The following is a 21683-nucleotide window of genomic DNA, read 5'->3' on the forward strand; positions in this document are numbered from 1 at the left end:
CTCCCAAGTGACACCTAGCCAATCTAGGAGACACCACTCTCCAAGAAGTAACAAATGGTGTGTTGATGATGAACTCCTTGCTCTTGTGCTTCAAATGATAGTCTCCCCAACACTCAACTCTCTCTCATAGGATTGGATTTGGTGGAAAGAAGATTTGAGTGGAAAGCAACTTGGGGAGGGCTAAAGATCAAGATTTATGTGGTTGGAATGGAATATCTTGACCTCAACACAAGTGTAGGTGGTTCTCTCTCAGAAAATATGTGTTGGAAGTGTAGGCATGTTCTGATGGCTCTCTCTACAAATGAAGAGTGGGTGGAGGGGTATATATAGCCTCCACACAAAATCTAACCATTACACACAAATCACCAAACTCGGTGGGACCGATTCAAAGAACTCGGTTAGACCGATTTGGTTCATAATGTGACCGTTAGGCATTTCGGTGGGACCGACATGTCAACTCGGTGGGACCGATATCATTAGGGTTAGGGCATAACGTAATCTCGGTGAGACCGATTACACAAACTCGGTGGGACCGATTTTGGTAATAGACTAACAGAGAGTTGGTCACGCAAACTCGGTGGGACCGATTCGCTCATCTCGGTTGGACCGAAACGTTATGAAAAGGAAACAGAGTGTTTGCATTGCAATCTCGGTGGGACTGATCGCTCATCTCGGTTTGACCGAAACGTTACGAAGGGAAACAGAGAGTTTGCAATCCCATCTCAGTGAGACCGAGATTCCTATTGGTGAGACCGAAAAGACTAGGGTTTCTGGCAGTGGCTGTGTCAACTGAACTCGGTGGCTCCGGATAGAAAGAATCGGTGGGACCGAGTTGGACTTTTGGTTTGGGACATATGTGGATGTGAGAAAGTAGTGGAGGGTTTTGGAGCATATCACTAAGCATTTTGAGCAAGAACCTCATTAAGCAACACCTCATCCCTTCTTAATAGTATTGGCTTTTCCTATAGACTCAATGTGATCTTGGATCACTAAAATAGAAAATGTAGAGTCTTGTGCTTTGAGGTTGAGCCAATCTTTTGTCCTTAGCATTTTGAAGGGTCCACTTTCTAATCCATGCCATGCCAACCATTTAGCTTTCCTGAAATATTCATCTTGGAATAGCATTAGCTCAATGAGCTATATGTTGTTAGGAATTACCAAAACCACCTAGGGATAGTTGCACTTTCAATCTCCCCCTTTTTGGTAATTGATGACAACATATAGATCAAAGCTTCGACAAATGATAAATAAGATTGAAAAACATCGTCGCTTTGAGAAGTATGTGATAAGCAAGAGCTCCCCCTGAATTTGTGCATTATTTAAATAGGAATTACCAAAACCACCCAGGGATAGTTGCACTTTCAGATCAAGATGATGGAGATCATGGTGTCATGCCGGTAACGATGGAGATCATGACGGTACTTTGGAGATGGAGATCAAAGGCACAAGATGATGATGGCCATATCATGTCACATATTTTTGCATGTGATGTTTATCTTTTATACATCTTATTTTGCTTAGTTCGGCAGTAGCTTTATAAGATGATCCCTTACTAAAAGGTATAAGTGTTCTCCCTGAGTATGCACCGTTGCGACAGTTCTTCGTGCTGAGACACCACGTGATGATCGGGTGTGATAAGCTCTACATTCACATACAACGGGTGCAAGCCAGTTTTGCACACGTAGAATACTCGGGTTAAACTTGGCGAGCCTAGCATATGCAGATATGGCCTCGGAACACTAGAGACCGAAAGGTCGAGCGTGAATCATGTAGTAGATATGATCAACATAGTGATGTTCACCATTGAAAACTACTCCATCTCACGTGATGATCGGACATGGTTTAGTTGATTTGGATCACGTGATCATTTAGATGACTAGAGGGATGTCTATCTAAGTGGGAGTTCTTAAGTAATATGATTAATTGAACTTTAATTTATCATGAACTTAGTCCTGGTAGTATTAGCATATCTATGTTGTAGATCAATAGCTCGCGATGTAGTTTCCCGTTTATTTTTTATATGTTCCTAGAGAAATATAAGTTGAAAGATGATAGTAGCAATGATGCGGACTTGGTCCGTGATCTGAGGATTTTCCTCATTGCTGCAAAGAAAAATTATGTCCTTGATGCACCGCTAGGTGATAGAACTATTGCAGGAGCAGATGCAGACATTATGAACGTTTTGACAAGCTCGGTATGATGACTACGTGATAGTTTAGTGCACCATGCTTTACATCTTAGAACCGGGACTTCAAAAATGTTTTGAACGCCACGGAGCATATAAGATGTTCCAAGAGTTGAAATTGGTATTTCATACTCATGCCCGTGTCAAGAGGTATGAGACCTCTGACAATACTTTGCCTACAAGATGGAGGAGAATAGCTCAACCAGTGAGCATGTGCTCAGATTGTCTGAGTACTACAATCGCTTGAATCAAGTGGAAGTTAATCTTCCAGATAAAATAGTGATTGACAGTGTTCTCTAGTCACTGTCACCAAGTTATTGGAACTTCGTGATGAACTATAATATTAAAGGGATGACGAAAACGATTCCCGAGCTCTTCGTGATGCTGAAATCGACGAAGGTAGAAATCAAGAACAGCTTCAAATGTTGATGGTTGAAAAGACCACTAGTTTCAAGAAAAAGGGCAAGGGAAAGAAAGGGAACTTCAAGAATAATGGCAAGCAAGTTGCCACTCCCATGAAGAAGCCCAAAGCTAGATCCAAGCCTAAAACTGAGTGCTTCTACTGCAAAGGAAATAGTCACTGGAAGCGGAACTGCCCCAAATACTTGGCGGATAAGAAGGATGGCAAAGTGAACAAAAGTATATATGATATACATTTTATTGATGTGTACTTTACTAGTGTTCATAGTAGCCCCTGGGTATTTGATACTGGTTCAGTTGCTATGATTAGTAACTCGAAACAGGAGTTACAAAATGAACAAAGACTAGTGAGGGCAAGGTGACGATGTGTGTTGGAAGAGATTCCAAGGTTGATAAGATCACCATCGCACACTCCCTTTACCTTCGGGATTAGTGTTGAACCTAAAATAAATGTTATTTGGTGTTTGCGTTGAGCATAATATGATTGGATCATGTTTATTGCAATACGGTTATTCATTTAAGTCAAAGAATAATTGTTATTCTATTTACATGAATAAAACCTTCTGTGGTCATACACCCAAGGTGAATGGTTTATTGAATCTCGATCGTAGTGATACACATATTCATAATATTGATGCCAAAAGATGCAAAGTTGATAATGATAGTGCAACATATTTGTGGCACTGCCCTTTAGGTCATATTGGTGTAAAGCGCATGAAGAAACTCCATGCTGATGGGCTTTTGGAATCACCTGATGCTTGCGAACCATGCCTCATGGGCAAGATGACTAAGACTCCATTCTTCAGAACAATGGAGCGAGCAACTAACTTATTGGAAATAATACATATTGATGAATGCGATCTGATGAGTGTTAAGGCTCGCGGCGGGTATCGTTATTTTCTGACCTTTGCAGATGATCTGAGCAGATATGGGTATATCTACTTGATGAAACATAAGTCTGAAATATTTGAAAAGTTCAAAGAATTTCAGAGTGAAGTGGAGAATCATCGTAACAAGAAAATAAAGTTTCTACGATTTGATCGCAGAGGCGAATATTTGAGTTACGAGTTTGGCCTTCAATTAAAACAATGTGGAATAGTTTCACAAAGTCATGCCACCTGGAACACCACAACATAATGGTGTGTCCGAATGTCGTAGCCGTACTTTATGAGATATGGTGCGATCTATGATGTCTCTTACCGATTTACCACTACCATTTTGGGGTTATGCATTAGAGACAGCCGCATTCACGTTAAATAGGGCATCATCTAAAAATCCGTTGAGACGACACCGTATGAACTGTGGTTTAGCAAGAAACCTAAGTTGTCGTTTCTTAAAGTTTGGGGTTGCGATGCTTATGTGAAAAAGTTTCAACGTGATAAGCTCAAACCCAAATTGGAGAACTGCGTCCTCATAGGATACCCAAAATAATATGTTGGGGTACACCTTCTACCACAGATCCGAAGGCAAGATCTTTGTTGCTAAGAATGGATCCTTTCTAGAGAAGGAGTTTCTCTCGAAAGAAGTGAGTGGGAGGGCAGTAGAACTTGATGAGGTAATTGTACCTGCTCCCGAATTGGAAAGTAGTTCATCACAGAAATCAGTTCCAGTGATTCCTACACCAATTAGTGAGGAAGTTAATGATAGTGATCATGAAACTTCAGATCAAGTTACTACCAAACCTCGTAGGTCAACCAGAGTAAGATCCGCACTAGAGTGGTACGGTAATCCTGTTCTGGAGGTCATCTTAGTTGACCATGACGAACCTACAAACCATGAGGAAGCGATGATGAGCCCAGATTCCGTGAAATGGCTTGAGGCCATGAAATTTGAGATGGGGTCCATGTATGAAAACAAAGTATGGACTTTGGTGGAATTGCCCGATGATCGGCAAGCCATTGAGAATAAATGGATCTTCAAGAGGAAGACGTACGCTGATGGTAGTGTTACTATCTACAAAGCTCGACTTGTCGCGAAAGGTTTTTGACAAGTTCAAGGTGTTTACTACAATGAGTTTTTCTCACTCGTAGCGATGCTTAAGTCTGTCCGAATCATGTTGGCAATTGCCGCATTTTATGAAATCTGGCAAATGGATAAACAAAATTGCATTCCTTAATGGATTTATTAAAGAAGAGTTGTATATGATGCGACCAGAAGGTTTTGTCAATCCTAAAGGTGCTAACAAAATATGCAAGCTCCAGCGATCCATCTATGGACTGGTGCAAGCATCTCGGAGTTGGAATATACGCTTTGATAAGGTGATTAAAGCATAAAGTTTTATACAGACTTGCGGTGAAGCCTGTATTTACAAAAAAGTGAGTGGGACCACTACAGCTTTTCTAATAAGTATATGTGAATGACATATTGTTGATCGGAAATGATGTAGAATTTTCTGGAAAGCATAAAAGAGTGTTTGAAAGGAGTTTTTCAAAGAAATACCTTGGTGAAGCTGCTTACATATTGAGCATCAAGATCTATAGGGATAGATCAAGACACCTTATAAGATTTTTCAATGAGTACATACCTTGATAAGATTTTGAAGGAGTTCAAAATGGAACAGTCAAAGCCCGACCACGGCAGAAGATAGAGAGAGAGTGAAAGTCATTCCCTATGCCTCAGCCATAGGTTCAATAAAGTATGCCATGTTGTGTACTAGACCTATTGTATACCCTGCCCTGAGTTTGGCAATGGAGTACAATTTTTGATCTAGGAGTAGATCACTCGACAGCGGTCAAAATTATCCTTAGAGGACTAAGGAAATATTTCTCGGTTATGGAGGTGATAAAGAGTTCGTCGTAAAGAGTTACATCGATGCAAGATTTGACACCGATCTGGATGACCCTAAGTCACAATCCGGATACATATTGAAAGTGGGAGCAATTAGCTAAAGTAGCTCCGTGCAGAGCATTGTAGACATAGAAATTTGCAAAATACATACGGATCTGAATTTGGTAGACCCGTTGACTAAACTTCTCTCACAAGCAAAACATGATCACACCTTAGTAAACCCTTTGGGTGTTGGTCACATAGCGATGTGAACTATGGGTGTTAATCACATGGTGATGTGAACTATTGATATTAAATCACATGGCGATGTGAACTAGATTATTGACTCTAGTGCAAGTGGGAGACTGAAGGAAATATGCCCTAGAGGCAATAACAAAGTTGTTATTTATATTTCCTTATATCATGATAAATGTTTATTATTCATGCTAGAATTGTATTAACCGGAAACTTAGTACATGTGTGAATACATAGACAAACAGAGTGTCACTACTATGCCTCTACTTAACTAGTCCGTTAATCAAAGATGGTTAAGTTTCCTAGCAGTAGACATGAGTTGTCATTTGATGAATGGGATCACATCATTAGAGAATGATGTGATTGACAAGACCCATCCGTTAGCTTAGCACTATGATCGTTTAGTCTGTTGCTATTGCTTTCTTCATGACTTATACATGTTCCTCTGACTATGAGATTATGCAACTCCCGAATACCGGAGGAACACTTTGTGTGCTACCAAACGTCACAACGTAACTGGGTGATTATAAAGGTGCTCTACAGGTGTCTCTGATGGTACTTGTTGAGTTGGCATAGATCAAGATTAGGATTTTTCACTCCGATTGTCGGAGAGGTATCTCTGGGCCCTCTCGGTAATGCACATCACTATAAGCCTTGCAAGCAATGTGACTAATGAGTTAGTTGCGGTATGATGCATTACAGAATGAATAAAGAGACTTGACGGTAACGAGATTGAACTAGGTATGGTGATACCGACGATCGAATCTCGGGCAAGTAACATACTGATGACAAAGGGAACAACGTATGTTGTTATGCGGTTTGATCGATAAAGATCTTTGTAGAATATGTAGGAACCAATATGTGCATCCAGGTTCTGCTATTGGTTATTGACCGGAGATGAGTCTCTGTCATGTCCACATAGTTCTCGAACCCGTAGGGTCCGCACGCTTAACGTTCGGTGACGATCGGTATTATGAGTTTATGTGTTTTGATGTACCGAAGATAGTTCAGAGTCCCGGATGTGATCACGGACATGATGAGGAGTCTCGAAATGGTTGAGACATAAAGATTGATATATTGGACGACTATATTCGGACACCGGATGAGTTCCGGGGGTCACCGGATATTTATCGCAGTGCCGGGGGGTTATCGGAACCCCCGGGGGAACTAATGGGCCAACATGAGCCTTACGGGAGAGAGACGAGAAGGCCTAGGGCTGCCCGCGCCCCCCCTTGGCCGTCCTAATTGGACAAGGAGGGGGGCGGCGCCCCGTCTTTCCTCCCTCTCTCCCTCTCCTTCCTCCCCCCTTCCTCCTTCCTAGTTAGACTAGGAAAGGGGAGTCCTACTCCCACTAGGAGGAGGACTCCCCCCTCTCCTTGGAGTGCCCCAAGGCCGGCCGGCCTCCCCCCTTGCTCCTTTATATACGGGGGCAGGGGGCACCCATAGACACACAAGTTGATTGTTCCAAGCCATGTGCGGTGCCCCCCTCCACCATAATCCACCTCGGTCATATCATCGTAGTGCTTAGGCGAAGCCCTGCGCCGGTAGCTTCATCATCACCGTCATCATGTCGTCGTGCTGACGAAGCTCTCCCTCGACACTCTGCTGGATCGTGAGTTCGTGGGACGTCACCGAGCTGAACGTGTGCAGATCGCGTAGGTGCCGTACGTTCGGTACTAGGATTGGTCGATCGTGAAGACGTACAACTACATCAACCGCGTTGTCATAACGCTTCCGCTTTCGGTTTACGAGGGTACGTGGAATACACTCTCCCCTCTCGTTGCTATGCATCACCATGATCTTGCGTGTGCGTAGGATTTTTTTTTAAATACTACGTTCCCCAACACATCGAAGGAGATCCATGGAAGGAGGCGGGACCAAGGGAGGAAGAGGGCGGGGAGCGGGGAGGAGAGGGGAGGGGGAGAGAACCCATCGCTTGCCCTTGGAGGTATTCTTTTGAAGATGTAGTCATTCCTTGTCGTCCAAATGGCCCATGATACTAATATGAAAATCTCTAATGAGAAAGGAACATTCACTAGGATCTTGAGATGGTTGACTTCGTCTTGTATTCCTTGAAGAGTTGGCGTCCAAGTTGGAAAAAGATATGTCCAGCATATTTGGGCAAATGGGCTTGAAAAAACAGGTGATCTCTTGTTTCTAAAACCTGCAGACTGCATAAAGCACAAGAATAGTCTTGTAGAAAAACTAGTTTTCTTTGCAGGAGAGATCTAGTATTTACCCTGTCATGTATCAGAAGCCAGTAAAAAAATCTTGTGTTTGAGCTGGCAGCATGTCTTCCATAGCCATCTGATCACTGGCAATACCTCAGGTGCAATGTTGAGCAGTTTGGAAACTTTATAATTCGGGGAGCCCTGTGGCATCTGCCAGCAGTCAGCCTCTTCACTGATGGCTAAACCGTGGATATAAGTTTCAAACTATTGAAATTGCTCATACGCTTCTTCAGAGAGGGGCAAATGAAAGAGAGTTGTGAGGTCCACAACTTGAAATAATTCGGCTATGGTTATGGATTGGCTTTGCGGCATTTCATGTAACATGTTTGTATGGTCCTGGGATATGGGTATCCGATCCTTATGGACTAACGGGAAAAGTACAAGCTATAAATCCAGTGTGATCCTTTTGTTCCGGGGAATAGCTTCTCATCATATTGCTACGGGTATATTGGGTATATTAGCTGGCTTGTTCCATCTTAGTGTCCGTCCGCCTCAACGTCTCTATAAAGGATTACATATGGGCAATATTGAAATTATACTTTCCAGTAGTATCTCTGCTATTTCTTTTGCAGCTTTCTTAATTGCTGGAACTACGTGGTATGTGTCGGCAACGACCAGATTGTAAACCAGTTGGCCCTCGCCCGTCCCCCGCGTCCCTCTCCGAGGCGATACGGGGGAACCCTAGCCGCCCCCACCGCCGGCCTTCCTCCACCCTCCCCTCCCCCTCGCCGCCGCCGAGAGCCACCGCTGGGCAAAGCCCAGGCAGTGCCGGCGGCGGTGGGGCTTCTCCCCTGGCGCGGCTTCCCTTCTTACTCGCGGCGGCTTAGTCACTCCCGGTGGGCTTGGTGGCGCGGCGCTTCGTAGCTCCGACGGCTGCTCGCTTTGTGGCAGGTTGGAGGGCCTGTCCCCGTCTGGTGGTGCCGCCTAGACAGCGGCTGCGGCCTAGGACTCTTGACCTCAGATTGGATCTGGGTGGTGCTCGGGCCTGGCCGTGGCTGCCTGTCAGGCGTGGTGGCGGCGAGTCTCGCGGCCTCTGGGCATCGTGGAGGTGCCGGCGGCGGCATGTGCTCAGCCTGGTGGTGGCGGCGGCCGTACACGCGAGTTGGATTCCTTCGAACAGATCTGGGTGAAAACTTGCTTTCGGCTACTGCCAAGGCCGGCGGTGGCGGCGCTATCTGCATCGTTCCCTTCTTGAACACATCCCCGTGGAGAAGTTCAAGGCCACTCTCTGCTACCTCCGGGGGAGACCCTAGATCGGATGATCAGATGACGGCGGCGCTCTGGTGTCGTTCCCCCCTTGGGGGCGTCATTCTTGGAGGTACACACGTGTTCGAGGGACCAGAGGACGAATTCTTTGGTGGAGCGGTGCGTCATCTCACTCATCGATGGCGGTGAGTCTCGGCGGCATGGCACTGTGGTGACTCGGCGTCCGATGCGCGGAGATGGACTAGCACATGAGGGTGACGCGGTCTGGGCGTCATGGTGGCGTCGACAGCAGGTAGACCGGGCAAGGTAGATGCAGCAGGACGGCTCTGAAGATGGATTGTTGCAGGTGGCTGCGGCGGCCTCATGCCCGGCAGGCTGGTTGAGGAGTGTGCCGGACCGGTGGGTGCCCCATACCCGGCGGGCGTCCTAGATGGGACCTCAGGTCTTAGATATTAGGTTTGGCTGCGAGGTCTGTTTGGTATTAGACCCAGACTATCAGCATCCCTTCATCAATTGGATAGGAGTAGCGACAAATGTTGCCTAGACGGTGGCTTTAGTCTTACTGTTATTACTTTTTAAGGTCTTGTGTGAACAATTAATAAAGTGGATGCATACATCGTCCAGATGCAGAGGCCGGGGGTCTTCCTCCTTTTCCAAAAAAACGACCAGATTGTAAACATGAAAAAGTAGGACATTAGCGGGTTCTTACCCCTTTATCTGATTAGGGTGGAAAGGTCCCGCGGAATTTTTACTCTTATAACGTGAATTGAATCTATTCGATTCACTCTTATGAAGCAACACTAGAGCATGAAGGAAGTTCACCCATGCCCGCCCTTTCCCTTGCCGTTTTTGTTGCAAAAATAGCGGTCGAAGACACAATACAAATCGAGCCGGATATGCTCACTGTTGAAGATGTCGGATCCATCGCCAGCCTCCTCCTCTTCTTTGGGGGGGGGGGGGGCAGTTGGCCTCAGCCTCGATGGCTGCTGCGCCTTCTGCCGCGCACAACAAGCATGTCGCACCTCCTCCTCCGGGTCATGACACATTCTGGCGTTGACCTTCAACTCGAAGCCTGATGCGGTGGGGATGAGGCATCACTGCAATGGTTGCGCCGCCAACCCGGGGTTGCGCAACCAGCCATTCAGCAAGGCCGCGGTCATGAGCCTCGAGGGCCCGACACCGGCTGATACGTTTTAGCCCTAGTTGGGCGTTTAGGGGCCGAATAAGATAGATCCGACTGTAGATGCTTTTACACGTAGGTTTGGAGCCTTACCAAAAGATTTCCGTCGGACCAAAATGTACATATGCGTGTATATGTATGCATGCGAGTACATGCACACAATGGTGTTAGACACGATTGGCTCGGGCAGGAAATCACGGCCGTCATACGCATCGATTGCACTAGCACTAGGCACTGTTGGGGCCGTCATACGAGTACATGCACACATCACACAATGGTGCTAGACACGATTCTCCTTCATTGCTTCTTCTCATATGTATATGTTCATGCATGCATGCACGGTTCTTAAATTTTCTGACCAAAACGCCAAGGTTTGTGGCGTCTACCATTTGCTACATTGCAAGGTAGCATGAGATGGGCCAGGGCCAGACGCCGGAGACCGCGGCGTCCTTAGTGTAACCAAGACGCCACGATTGTTGGCGTCTTGAAATGGGTCAGATCCAAAAAAAAAATTAAAATAGGGTCAAATCGTGCTAAACTTTCGTTTGTGGGTCAAAACAGTAAAAAAGTCCTAGACTATGTGGTATGTTTGCTGAAATTTTTGTCCAAAAGAACCACCTGCCGAGTGGAATTAACAGAAAAGACTACCTTTAGATCAAATTGTGAAAAAAGACCAGCTGAGTCGTGGCGGCAGACGCCGGCGGCAGGACCTGCCGCCACGGGTGCAGCGGCAGCCCAGGCTTAACAGGTTTTTTTCGTCCGACGCACCAGCTGCAACGGAACGCGGGAGTGGTACGTCTGCTGCGCGTACCGCGACAGGCCAGATGGGCCATGCCGCCGCAGCCCGAGGCGGCAGCCGCTGTTGCTGCTGCGCGCCGTTTCCTTGCTTCGACAACTCGGGTTTCATCAGAGATGTAATAGTTCAAAGCAAGATTGATCACTAATCACACGGGCAGGCAGGCCAATGCCTGAAACACACAAAAGCTTCGTAATGATGCGCTGTTCAGGATTACTAGATCGGTTACTGGAAAGCGTGAGATGATATGTTCAGCCGTCCTCGATATGTCAATCACATGAACTCCAACCACTCGTTAGGTAATACATCACCACCTGACTGGCTGACACAAATAGTCATATATAATACTTATTGTGCATTTGTTCTTCGCTTGCAGATCAACAGCAGCGGCTGCCGCCTCTGGCCGTAGCGGCAGGGCCCATCTGGCGTGTCGCAGCACACTCGCAGCAGTAGCTGCCGCCAGCCCGTTCCGTTGCAGCTGGCGCGGGCGAAAAACCTGTTATGCCCGAGCTGCCGCCTGCGCTCGTGGCGGCAGGGCGGCAGGTCCTGTCGCCTGCCGCCACGATGTAGCTAGTCTTTTTTATCAATTCATTTCGAAGATGGTCTTTTCTGGCCATTTGACTCGGCAGATGGTTTTTTTAGATAAAAAAATCATGTTTGCTGAACTTGTGATGGCAGTTCTTCGGCCAGTACCTTTGTCCCTAGATTTGAACTCTAAACTTCATTACTCCCTCCATTTCACAATGTAGTGCTTCCTCTATCTCCGTGCTTCAACTTTGACCGTAAATTTAACTACCAAGACCGATTGCGGCGGGAGCAAAAATTATATCAGTGAATTCGTATTCGAAAGAAGTTTTTAATTATGTAATTTTTTCACCCGCCGCAGTCGGTCTCGTTCGTTAAATTTATGGTCAAAGTTCGACCTCGGGAAGCGCTGGCGCACTATATTTGGAATGGAGGGAGTATATTTTTGACAGAGGATGTGTAAACATAATTATATTTTCAACAGAGGATGTGATTACTGAACTGTTGTTGTTTAATTTTCGAAGTTATGCCATTCGTAATATATCATTGTCGATGGACAAATAGATATGGACATTAGTTTGTGCAGCTCTAGCACAAATTTTTATCACCACACTGACATTTGTTGTTCCATCTGATCTTTTGGTAGATGATGCACCAGTACGTGGCTTTGACTCTGTCAAGTAGCTACTAGTAGATATAGAAAGTATGTGACTATTAATTCCTCCGTCTTATAATATAAGACGTTTTTGCAAGTTAAAGAGTTAAACACACTGGAGGTCCTAAAAGTTTTGGCTCAGTGTCACTTTAGTCCTATATCTTTCAAAATGCACCTTTAGGTCCTAATTCTATAGTAAACGGTTCACCCGAGGTCCTTTTTTACCACTAGCGCTCGCTGACTTGCTCGCGTGGCGTGTTGACCCATGCCACGTCGACTTAGGGGCTGCTCTGTTTTATAGAAAACCCCTTATAAACATTGTTCTTCACAATCCCCACTCACTGGCCATCTTCCCAAAATTTGTGCTGGCATGGATTCGGTCCAACGTTAACAAAATTGAACAATTCAGAAATAAAGAAATGGGATAGAATCAAAGAAAATGGCTCCAAAATCTCAAACTCTTGGTTCTTGCACGATGGTTCGAACACTTGTAGAACACCCGTCCGGGGTTGGCAGTAGATTTTGACTAAAGCTTACTAGTTCTGTGGACACGACAACAAGGACACACCACCGGTGGCAATGACATACCCGGCGAAGTTGGAGCTTGCGCCGCCGGCGGAGGCAGCGGCAGCGCAGACGACGACGTTGCCATGCTCCTCTTCTTCAGCTGCTTCCCCGCCGAGGACCTTGAAGTGCCGACCATGACTAGGGTTAGGGGGCGAGAGAGAGAGAGAGAGAGAGAGAGAGAGAGAGAGGGATTTGGGGAAGAATGAGAGCCCAGTGAGTGGGGATTGTGAAGACAATGTTTATAAGGGGTTTTCTGTAAAATAGAGCAGCCTCCGCGGCCCCTGAGTCGATGTGACATGGGTCAATGCGCCACGCAAGCAGGTCAACGAGCGCTAATGGAAAAAGGGACCTCTGATGAACCACTTACTATAGAATTAGGACCTAAAGGTGCACTTTAAAAGATATAGGACTAAAGTGACACTGCACCGAAACTTTTAGGACCTCCAGTGTATTTAACTCCAAGCTAAACATAGCTTGCAAAAACGTCTTATATTATGGGACGGAGGGAGTACTTTTTAATCTGCAAAGCTTATCTTATTTTCCTTTACTTTGCAAAATAGTTCAGGTATTAAGGGAACCAAGACTATCAAGACCTTATACTTTTGGTGTACAATTTTCTCTTTTCAATTTAAGTAGTTCCTATCAGTTATTTCAATAAGCATGGACTATTGTACTCCGTGTCAAAAACGCTCTGATATTATGAGACAGAGAGAGTAGTTCTGTTTGCTTATCAACGTATGTAGTTTTTGATATGTCACCGTCGACGTCCACAACAATCACTACCGACGTTGCCAAACTCCCACCTCTCTCAATTCCGGCTCTCTGCAACATTATGACACACCACAAATCAAGGGGGAATTGAGCAGTGCCTCTAGGGGTCGTAGTGGCTCGCAGGGCACCACCAACGGGCGACGACGGAAACTGGTGACGGTCCAGCGCAGGTAGTTGTCCGGAGGTGAGGGCTGCTGCAGCATCTCGAGCTTGGGCTTGAGCAGCAGCGCAACGTCCATGGCGGTGGTGTACATGCCTACTGTCGCAGACGCCGACGATGGCCGAGGTGCAGACGTCGACGTCGACGCTAGCTGAGGTGGACATCGTTGACCGCTGCTCCACCGTCACCTCCGCTCGCTCAACTAGATAAAGGTGAGGCAGTTGCCAACGAGAGAAAAATGTGAGCCTGAAGAAGAGATTTTTTTTTATGAGGCTAAGACTAGCCACAATGGGTAGTAACATAGAGTAGTAACATGCCCATGTTACTACTCTATGTTACTACCTCTATAGTGGGGAGTAATATATGTGTGGTAACATTCAACACTTCATTTATTAGGCTATAGACTCATTTTGCCTTGATATGTGTGATGTTACTCATACTAGTAGTAAGGCTGGTCACAATGGGGAGGAACTTAGGAGTAACATCACACACTCCAATACAACTTTGCTTATGTGGCACATATTTAATGAAGAGAGAGGTGCTTGTGGTAACTAGCTAAGTTACCGGAACATCACACACTCCAAGAAATAACGAGTCTATAACCTAATAAATACATCGTTGCATGACACTACATAGATGTTCCTACCCACTATGAAGGTAGTAACATAGTCTAGGGAAGTGTGTAAGTTACTAGCTTATGTTCTTGCCCATTGTGATCAGCCTAATTAACTATGTTACTACATGACTCTCTTTCTTCATTTATTTCTTGCTACATCATCTATTTTATCTAGATATGTGTGATGTTACTACCTATATTACTCTCGCTGTGGGTAGTCTAAGAAAGAGATAAGACGAGGGAGAGAGACATGAGAGGTCCACTAGGCCACATGTCGACCAATAATGGCGGCAGATGCGGGCGTGAAAATCAGCCGGTTGAGCCCAGCCATTTTCGTTTTCACAACAGCAAAGATAAAACAAAAGAACAAAGAAATGATGGAGATTGACATGAATTTATACCAATTTTCACTTGAATAGAGCTACTCCGTCCTAGTTTATTAGTCTTTCATGTAGTTTGGGTCAAACTTTGATCTTTAATTTAACTATAAAAAAATAAGTTATATACCCTAAAAATAGTATCATTAAAACCTTTTTTAAATATGAATCCAGCAATATAAGTTTGGTGACATACGATTCATAATTTTTTAATCAAACTATGATTAAAGTTGGGCACAAAATACGAAGGGACCAATAAACCCGGAGGAAGGTAGTAGTAAAATTTAGAACGAAAATGGTGGCCTAAAAAGCAGCCAAGCCAATCAGTGTGGCTCCCGCAGCCTATCGACTAGATAGCGGTGGGGTGTGACAGGGAGCTGCGGAATTTCCGGTCACATGTTTGTTTGCTACTGCGAGCTGTCCTTTTCCGGCTATCCAAATTCAGTTTGGCACCACAAGTTTTTTTCTTTTTATGAGACAACTTTGGCACCACAAGTGACTTTGATGAATGAGCAGCGCAGGCCATTCATGGAAACGATATACTACTACTACTCCGATATAATCAGCAATGACGTCAATCTTCAAGCTCCAAGCTCCATTCACTGTCGAACTATATATGTCCAATCGAAAGGAGGAGCTCTAGCTAGATTGGTTGATTCGTGTTGAACAATCAGGCGCTCTCTTCCGAAAGTTCACCGCAGCGGCGGCAAGCATGCAGCGGCAAGAGGAGTCCGGCGAGGACATCGTGATCGTGGGCGCCGGGCTCGCCGGGCTCGCCGCCGCGCTCGGGCTGCACAGGAAAGGGGTGAGGAGCGTGGTGCTGGAGTCGTCCCCGTCGCTCCGGGCGTCGGGGTTCGCCTTCGCCACGTGGCCCAACGCCTTCCGCGCGCTCGACGCCCTCGGCGTCGGCGACCAGATCAGGAAGCTCCACCTGCACATCGAGGGGCTGCGCGTCATGTCGGCGTCCACGGGTGAGATAGCGAAGGAGGTGGACTTCAGGGACGAGTTCAGCTGCGTCAGGCGGGACGTGCTGCTGCAGGTCCTGGCGGCGGAGCTGCCGACGGGCACCATCCGCTACTCCTCCAAGATCGTCTCCATCGACGAGCACGGCGACGGCGCCAAGATGCTCCACCTCGCCGACGGCTCGACTCTCCGGGCGAAGGTGCTGGTCGGCTGCGACGGGATCAACTCCGTGGTGGCCAGATGGCTGGGGCTCGCCAAGCCGTCGCACTCCGGGCGCTCCGCCACGCGGGGCCTCGCGTGTTACCCCGACGGCCACGGCTTCCCGCCCAAGTTCTTGCAGCTCTTTGGCAACGGCTTCCGCTTCGGCTTCGTGCCCTGCAACGACACCGACGTCTACTGGTTCTACACATGGTCTCCCTCCCAAGACGGTCAGTCTAGCTCACCACTCTCTGCATCCATGGCGATGCCCTGACCCTGATGTCTATTTAACGTCTCGCGTTGACTGACGTGCAGATGATGGTGTCGCTGAGAGCGGTACCAAGATGAAGCAGTACGTGCTGACGAAGCTGAGGAGCTCCAAGGTGCCCGCAGAGGCGCGGGAAGTGGTGGAGAGGAGCGAGCTGAGCGACGACGCGCCCGCCGCGCCGCTGCGGTTCCGGCCGCCGCTCTCGCTCGTGTTCGCGGGCATCAGCAAGGGGGACGTGTGCGTGGCCGGAGACGCGCTGCACCCGATGACGCCGGACCTGGGCCAGGGCGGCTGCGCGGCGCTGGAGGACGGCGTCGTACTGGCCAGATGCCTCGGCGAGGCCATCCTCGGTGGCGATGGCGACGGAGCGACAGGCGGCACTGAGAAGGAGAGGATCGAGTCGGGCCTGCGCAGGTACGTCGGTATACGGCGGTGGAGGAGCATCGAGCTCATCGGAACGGCCTACGTTGTCGGCTTCCTGCAGCAGAGTGGTAACAGGATCATCAGCTTTCTGCGGGAGAAGGTGTTGGCTGGAGTACTCGCGGGAAGGCTCGTGAAGATGTCGGACTACGACTGCGGGACCCTGTCAAGCTGGGGAGTACAGTAGTACTAGTACATTTGAGGCGATCAGGATAGTCAAAGCATCTCCAGCCCTGAAACAGGGCACCAAAAGGCTCGGAGTAAAAAAAAAAGAAGGCACCAAAACTGCATCTTTTGGCACGAAAATGTTGCGTTTCCAACAGCTGCCTATAACAGGGCATCAAAATATCAAAAGTCTCGCATTGCATTACATATTTCCTCAAAGATCAAACATACTCGGATTCCAACTTCATGCAAAGTTCAAACATAGTACTTATAGACAACCGCGTAGCCAGGCCAGGCCAACAACATTGGTACAGCGCGAAACAGTGCCAAACAGTGATCCTTAGCTACAGCCCCAAAGGATCAGCCGGCCACCGCCCTGGTAGGCTGGGGCCTGGGTACACCCCTGCTTCTAGACTACTACTAGCACCAGGGACACACTACTCGCTGTCGTTGTTGTCCCACTCGATCTCATCCTCGTTCTCCTCACGCTCAAGTTCGTCCCAATCAATGTCGTCGTCGGTCAATGTCGTCGTCGGACAAATCGAGGTTGACCACCACCTTCGAAGAGGAAGGTCATGCCTCGTCATTGTTCTTCGCCTTCTTCTTCTCTACGTCCCTCTCCCAGTACCACTCCTGCTCGTACTGGGCATATTCTGGATGCTCCCTTGCGAACCTCGCTCTCCTCGGCAACTTTGTTGTTCCTCGGCTTCGGCTTCGTCGAGCGAGTCACAATGGTGACCTTTGGCCCGACGAGCTCTGCTGCCTCCAACGAGTCAATCTCGGAGAAGTTGAGCCTTTCCGGCGGTAGACCGAGCCACCACACCGCTATGTCGTACACGCAGGCGGCAAGGTCCGCGCTCCGCAAAGTGCCCAACCAGTACCGATGGCTGGTGTGCTGGAACTCTACGCCGTACCGGTCGGAGGGCCACAACCGTACACCCCTGAAGCCGGCTTTGGTCACGTGGTGTACCATTTCATCTGATTCGAAATGTGCAAAAGGTGGTATGAAAAACATTGATCTCTATGAATAGTTGACTGAGAAATACGGAATAACTAATTTTAAGTCGACTATAAGGCATAAATAATCAACCTGTCGTCATTGTCCAGAGCAGGCAAACCACTTATCTCATTTTGGGTCATGCGTGGGCCGATGAATGTCCTACTAGATAGGAAACGCGCCTTGGCGCGTGGTGCCTGGCTCAACCCATTATCCAAGCGTATAAACAAAGTATATATTATTGCGAGAAAAGTTGCCGAGAATGGATCAGTTTAATGCATAAAAGTGAAAAATTGCCTTTATAGATAACATGGTTGTGTTCAATACATGGCATATGCCCAGACAACACTAAATGGGCAGTGCAATCAGTCACACCAAATGCTCAACAGCATTTTGGCACCAAAAATAAACCAACATGACAGGGCACACATAATATATATTTCAGAGGTAACAAATGGCACACATAATATAGATAACTGAACCATCATATGGATTTCTAAAAGTAAGATGCTTGTGATAGTAATGGTTCGGTCATGATAGACGATTCAGATGACATGTCTTCCAAATGCCGAGGTCACAGAAATTGTAACATGGAGAGAAACGATATGTACTGTCCATCTACGACATATGTCAATAGCAGTGTATCATATAACTTTGTCTGAACATCTCGCTCGCTCAGGTGTTGTGACGAAAGACCTGCGGATGGTGATCACGTGCTCGATCCGTCCCGCTGATGTGGTAGGCCATGGCGAGCAAGCCTTGCCAGACTTGCTCGGGTGTTGTGATGTGAGGACCTGCCGATGGACATATCATGTCAGCAAAAGAATTCAGTGTGTTTTATTTATAGTGAGAATATAATTCACGCATCGACCTTCTCATAGCTTATTAGTACAGCTCCACATGCCAGCCTAACAATCACCCTCGCCATCATAAATAAGTGGATCTCACCATTGCACTATGTCTGGCATCAAGGATCTATTTTTTTTTTAAATATCTCAATGTACACCTAGCATCAATTGGCCCAATAGTAGTACTGCAAATAAAATGTGCCACTGTTAGAGCATGCCCCTATTTTTTACTCTAGCCAACAAATGAGAAAATATGGTAGTTCATGTAGTCTTAGAGCTTACATTAAAGCAGATTTTATTTTGATACATAACCATAATATGGTAGTTCGTGCCAGAGTCTAATTCGGTCACCCAATGAGAATTGATATTTATAGAGAACCACAATATTTCAATAATATAAGTACTTTGACTAACAATGAAGATTACAGTTACAACCATACCATTCTGAAAACCCATATAGACTAAAATATTTTAGTAGTGCGAGCAACACAAGTGGCAAAAAATCTGGAATGAGATGGCTACATAGTACTCCAATTTTTTTGAGTAGTGAATAAAAAAGACCACAGTACATGAAGACAGAAACATGGAAACACATTTGTAAATTGGCAAACAGATCTTAGAGGCATATCCTTAATATTATCAATCAAAAGGTACATGGAACTGAAACTATACAAGAACATTTATATCCTAAGAGCTAGTTTCAGTTCCCATTAGATCTGAAACTCAACCAAACGCGAGATTCATGTCCAGAACAGCAAGCAGACTAACCAGATGTTTTCCCTGGACCTGCATTTCAATCGTTAAGGGGTAGGTATGCCTTTCTCCTCTCCGGCAGATGGTGATGTGTCCCCCACCATTGCGAGCCTCCTCGTCGCTGGCCTGCGTCGTTGCGAAGGAGTGGTGGCAGCGGCTGTACCTCCTGTTGATTGCCGAGGAGCAGCGGCTGCCAAAGTCCAGCTGCGAGACGACAAACGAATCAGGAAAAGACACACAATAGACAACAAGGAGATGACCGGACGAATGGAATATGGAGAGAAACAACCTTGGAATCATAGTGAAAGAGAGACCACATGTATGTGTTGCTTCCAAGAATTGCCTCGTTCTTCAGGCCATTGCAGATCTGGGAAATAAAAAGCAACCGAGGTTGACATCAAAGAGAGAGAGATGGCCGGGGTGCTTTGCTCCCTGATGAACCGTGGCGAGCCAGCGTGCTGCACAGGAGCAAATGGATGGAATCCAAGCAAGAAAGCGACAGATAGAAGAAGAGGGATGGTGGACCTTGGCATCCTCGAGGTCTCTCCCGATGGAGCGCAAGAAGAAGCATGCGGCCTGGGGCTCCTGTCCCAGCGTGCGGCCCAACTTGAAGAAGCACTTGACCACCACCCGACCAAGGAAGAACGGCGGATGTTGTGTCGGGGAAGAGCGGCGTGGCGCGCGCCCATCCTCCCCGACGCAGTTGACCCGCGACGCCTCCGGCGACCGCTGCGCGAACCCGCGGAGGCACGCGCACACGCCGTTGCGCCGGCATGGGTCCACGACACCGGCAACGCCTCCCTCTCTGGTCGCTTCCTTCACAGCGCCGTCCGGTAGGTGGCGGCGATGGCATGGCGGCGGCGGACAGGGAGGATGGGGGCGGCGGTGGCGGACGGGGAGGATGGCGGTGGCGGACGCGGAGGATGGTGGCGCCGCGGCGGACGGGAAGGATGGGGGCGGCGGCGGCGGACGGGGAGGATGGCAGGCGACGGCGGCTCGAGCGAGAGGGAGAGAAGTGCGCGAGAGAGAGGTGAGGAGAGCCGAACCCTAGCACTAATTGGGAAGGAGTCAACGAATCGGAAAATGACACGTGTTGACCTAGACGTGAAATGACGAAAATGCCCCCGGCGGGGCAGTCTAATTACACGCGATGGCACGTCGGGAGTGTAACTATTCATTGTAGCAGTAGCTCCGGGTCGATCCAACGGCCCAGCTTCTCCTATCGCTCGATCCGATGCCCGGAAACACATCAAGCGACTCGATCCAACGGCCGAAATGCCCTGAGCTCTGAGAAGCCTCAGGTTCTTCCAACTAACATATTTCGTGATTCAGTGCTTGTGTCCTTGTGGATAATGTAGCACTGCCTTAAAAAAACTAGGAAAAATACCTTAAATACTAGTTTTTTTAGGGTAATACCTTAAAATAACTAGTGTATCCAATTTTTAGCCCGGACACATCTGCACCACCAGGTGAACAGTAAATTCGAAAAAAACTAGAAAAAAAAGGGTCCAATTTTTTGCATACAAAAAAAACACACCCATCCCAAAATATATACTCCCTCTGTTCCGAAATATAAGTCTTTTTAGATATTCAAATATGGACCACACATGGAGCAAAATGAGTGAATCCATACTCTAAGATATGTCTATATACATCCATATGTAGTCTATATTGAAATATCTAAAAAGATTTATATTTAGGAACGGAGGGAGTAGATGACAACATTTGAGTGTCATCGCAATGTTCTCTTTTTTTCTATATTTATACCATTCTCCTAGAGAATAATGCTTATATGTATAACTTAGATGACGAGATTAGAAAAATAGCGAGATCAAGTCACTATAAGCGTACAAGCAGTTGATCACCATCGTTTATTATGATTTGATTTGTTTCTTAGATTTACACCGCCTATCCATTAGGTACATGAATGTTTTTTGGCATTGGTCACTTTCACTCGCAGCCATTGGAATGACCGGCTAGATCTTCTTCTTCCTCCTTCAGTTGTTCCTATTCACCTTTCATGTCGTGCAACCGCTCTCCAACCCAACCCTAACCGCCATCCTCTGCCCCCCGTTAAGTTTATGACGCTCCTCATGCCATCCCGGCCTTCAACCTCGTGCTTCGCAGAAAAGTGATTGGCGCGACAAAATTTTCAGGTACCTGATGTTTAGCAAACGCGAACTAATGTAGGTGAACAACATAACTGGTGGTAAGTCTTTCGTTGTGTGTGTCTAGTACTCCCTCCGTTTCAAATAGATGACCCAAGTTTGTACTAACTTTGTATTAAAGTTAGTATAAAGTTGAGTCATCTATTTTAAAACGGAGGGAGTAGTTGATAGCGAGATGCACAGGATGATTCCG

The 21683-nt window shown here is 47.0% G+C and overlaps 1 protein-coding gene and 1 long non-coding RNA gene across 2 annotated transcripts; one reads left to right on the top strand and one right to left on the bottom strand.

Annotated features, from left to right (window-relative positions):
- Nucleotides 1–15193: 15193 nt before the first annotated feature.
- Nucleotides 15194–16929, top strand: LOC109754530 (monooxygenase 2). Its single transcript, XM_020313435.4, has 2 exons — nt 15194–16101; nt 16187–16929. The coding sequence occupies exons 1-2, from the start codon at nt 15423–15425 to the stop codon at nt 16744–16746; spliced, it is 1239 nt and encodes a 412-aa protein (XP_020169024.1). The 5' UTR covers nt 15194–15422; the 3' UTR covers nt 16747–16929.
- A 1074-nt stretch (nt 16930–18003) lies between these two features.
- Nucleotides 18004–20334, bottom strand: LOC109754560 (uncharacterized). Its single transcript, XR_002230739.4, has 4 exons — nt 19848–20334; nt 19338–19689; nt 18593–18754; nt 18004–18515 (listed from the first exon to the last, which is right to left on the bottom strand). It is a non-coding gene; the product is annotated as an uncharacterized lncRNA (long non-coding RNA).
- Nucleotides 20335–21683: the final 1349 nt, after the last annotated feature.

Source organism: Aegilops tauschii, chromosome 4 (genome assembly GCF_002575655.3).
Source record: "Aegilops tauschii subsp. strangulata cultivar AL8/78 chromosome 4, Aet v6.0, whole genome shotgun sequence".
Lineage (NCBI taxonomy): Eukaryota > Viridiplantae > Streptophyta > Magnoliopsida > Poales > Poaceae > Aegilops > Aegilops tauschii.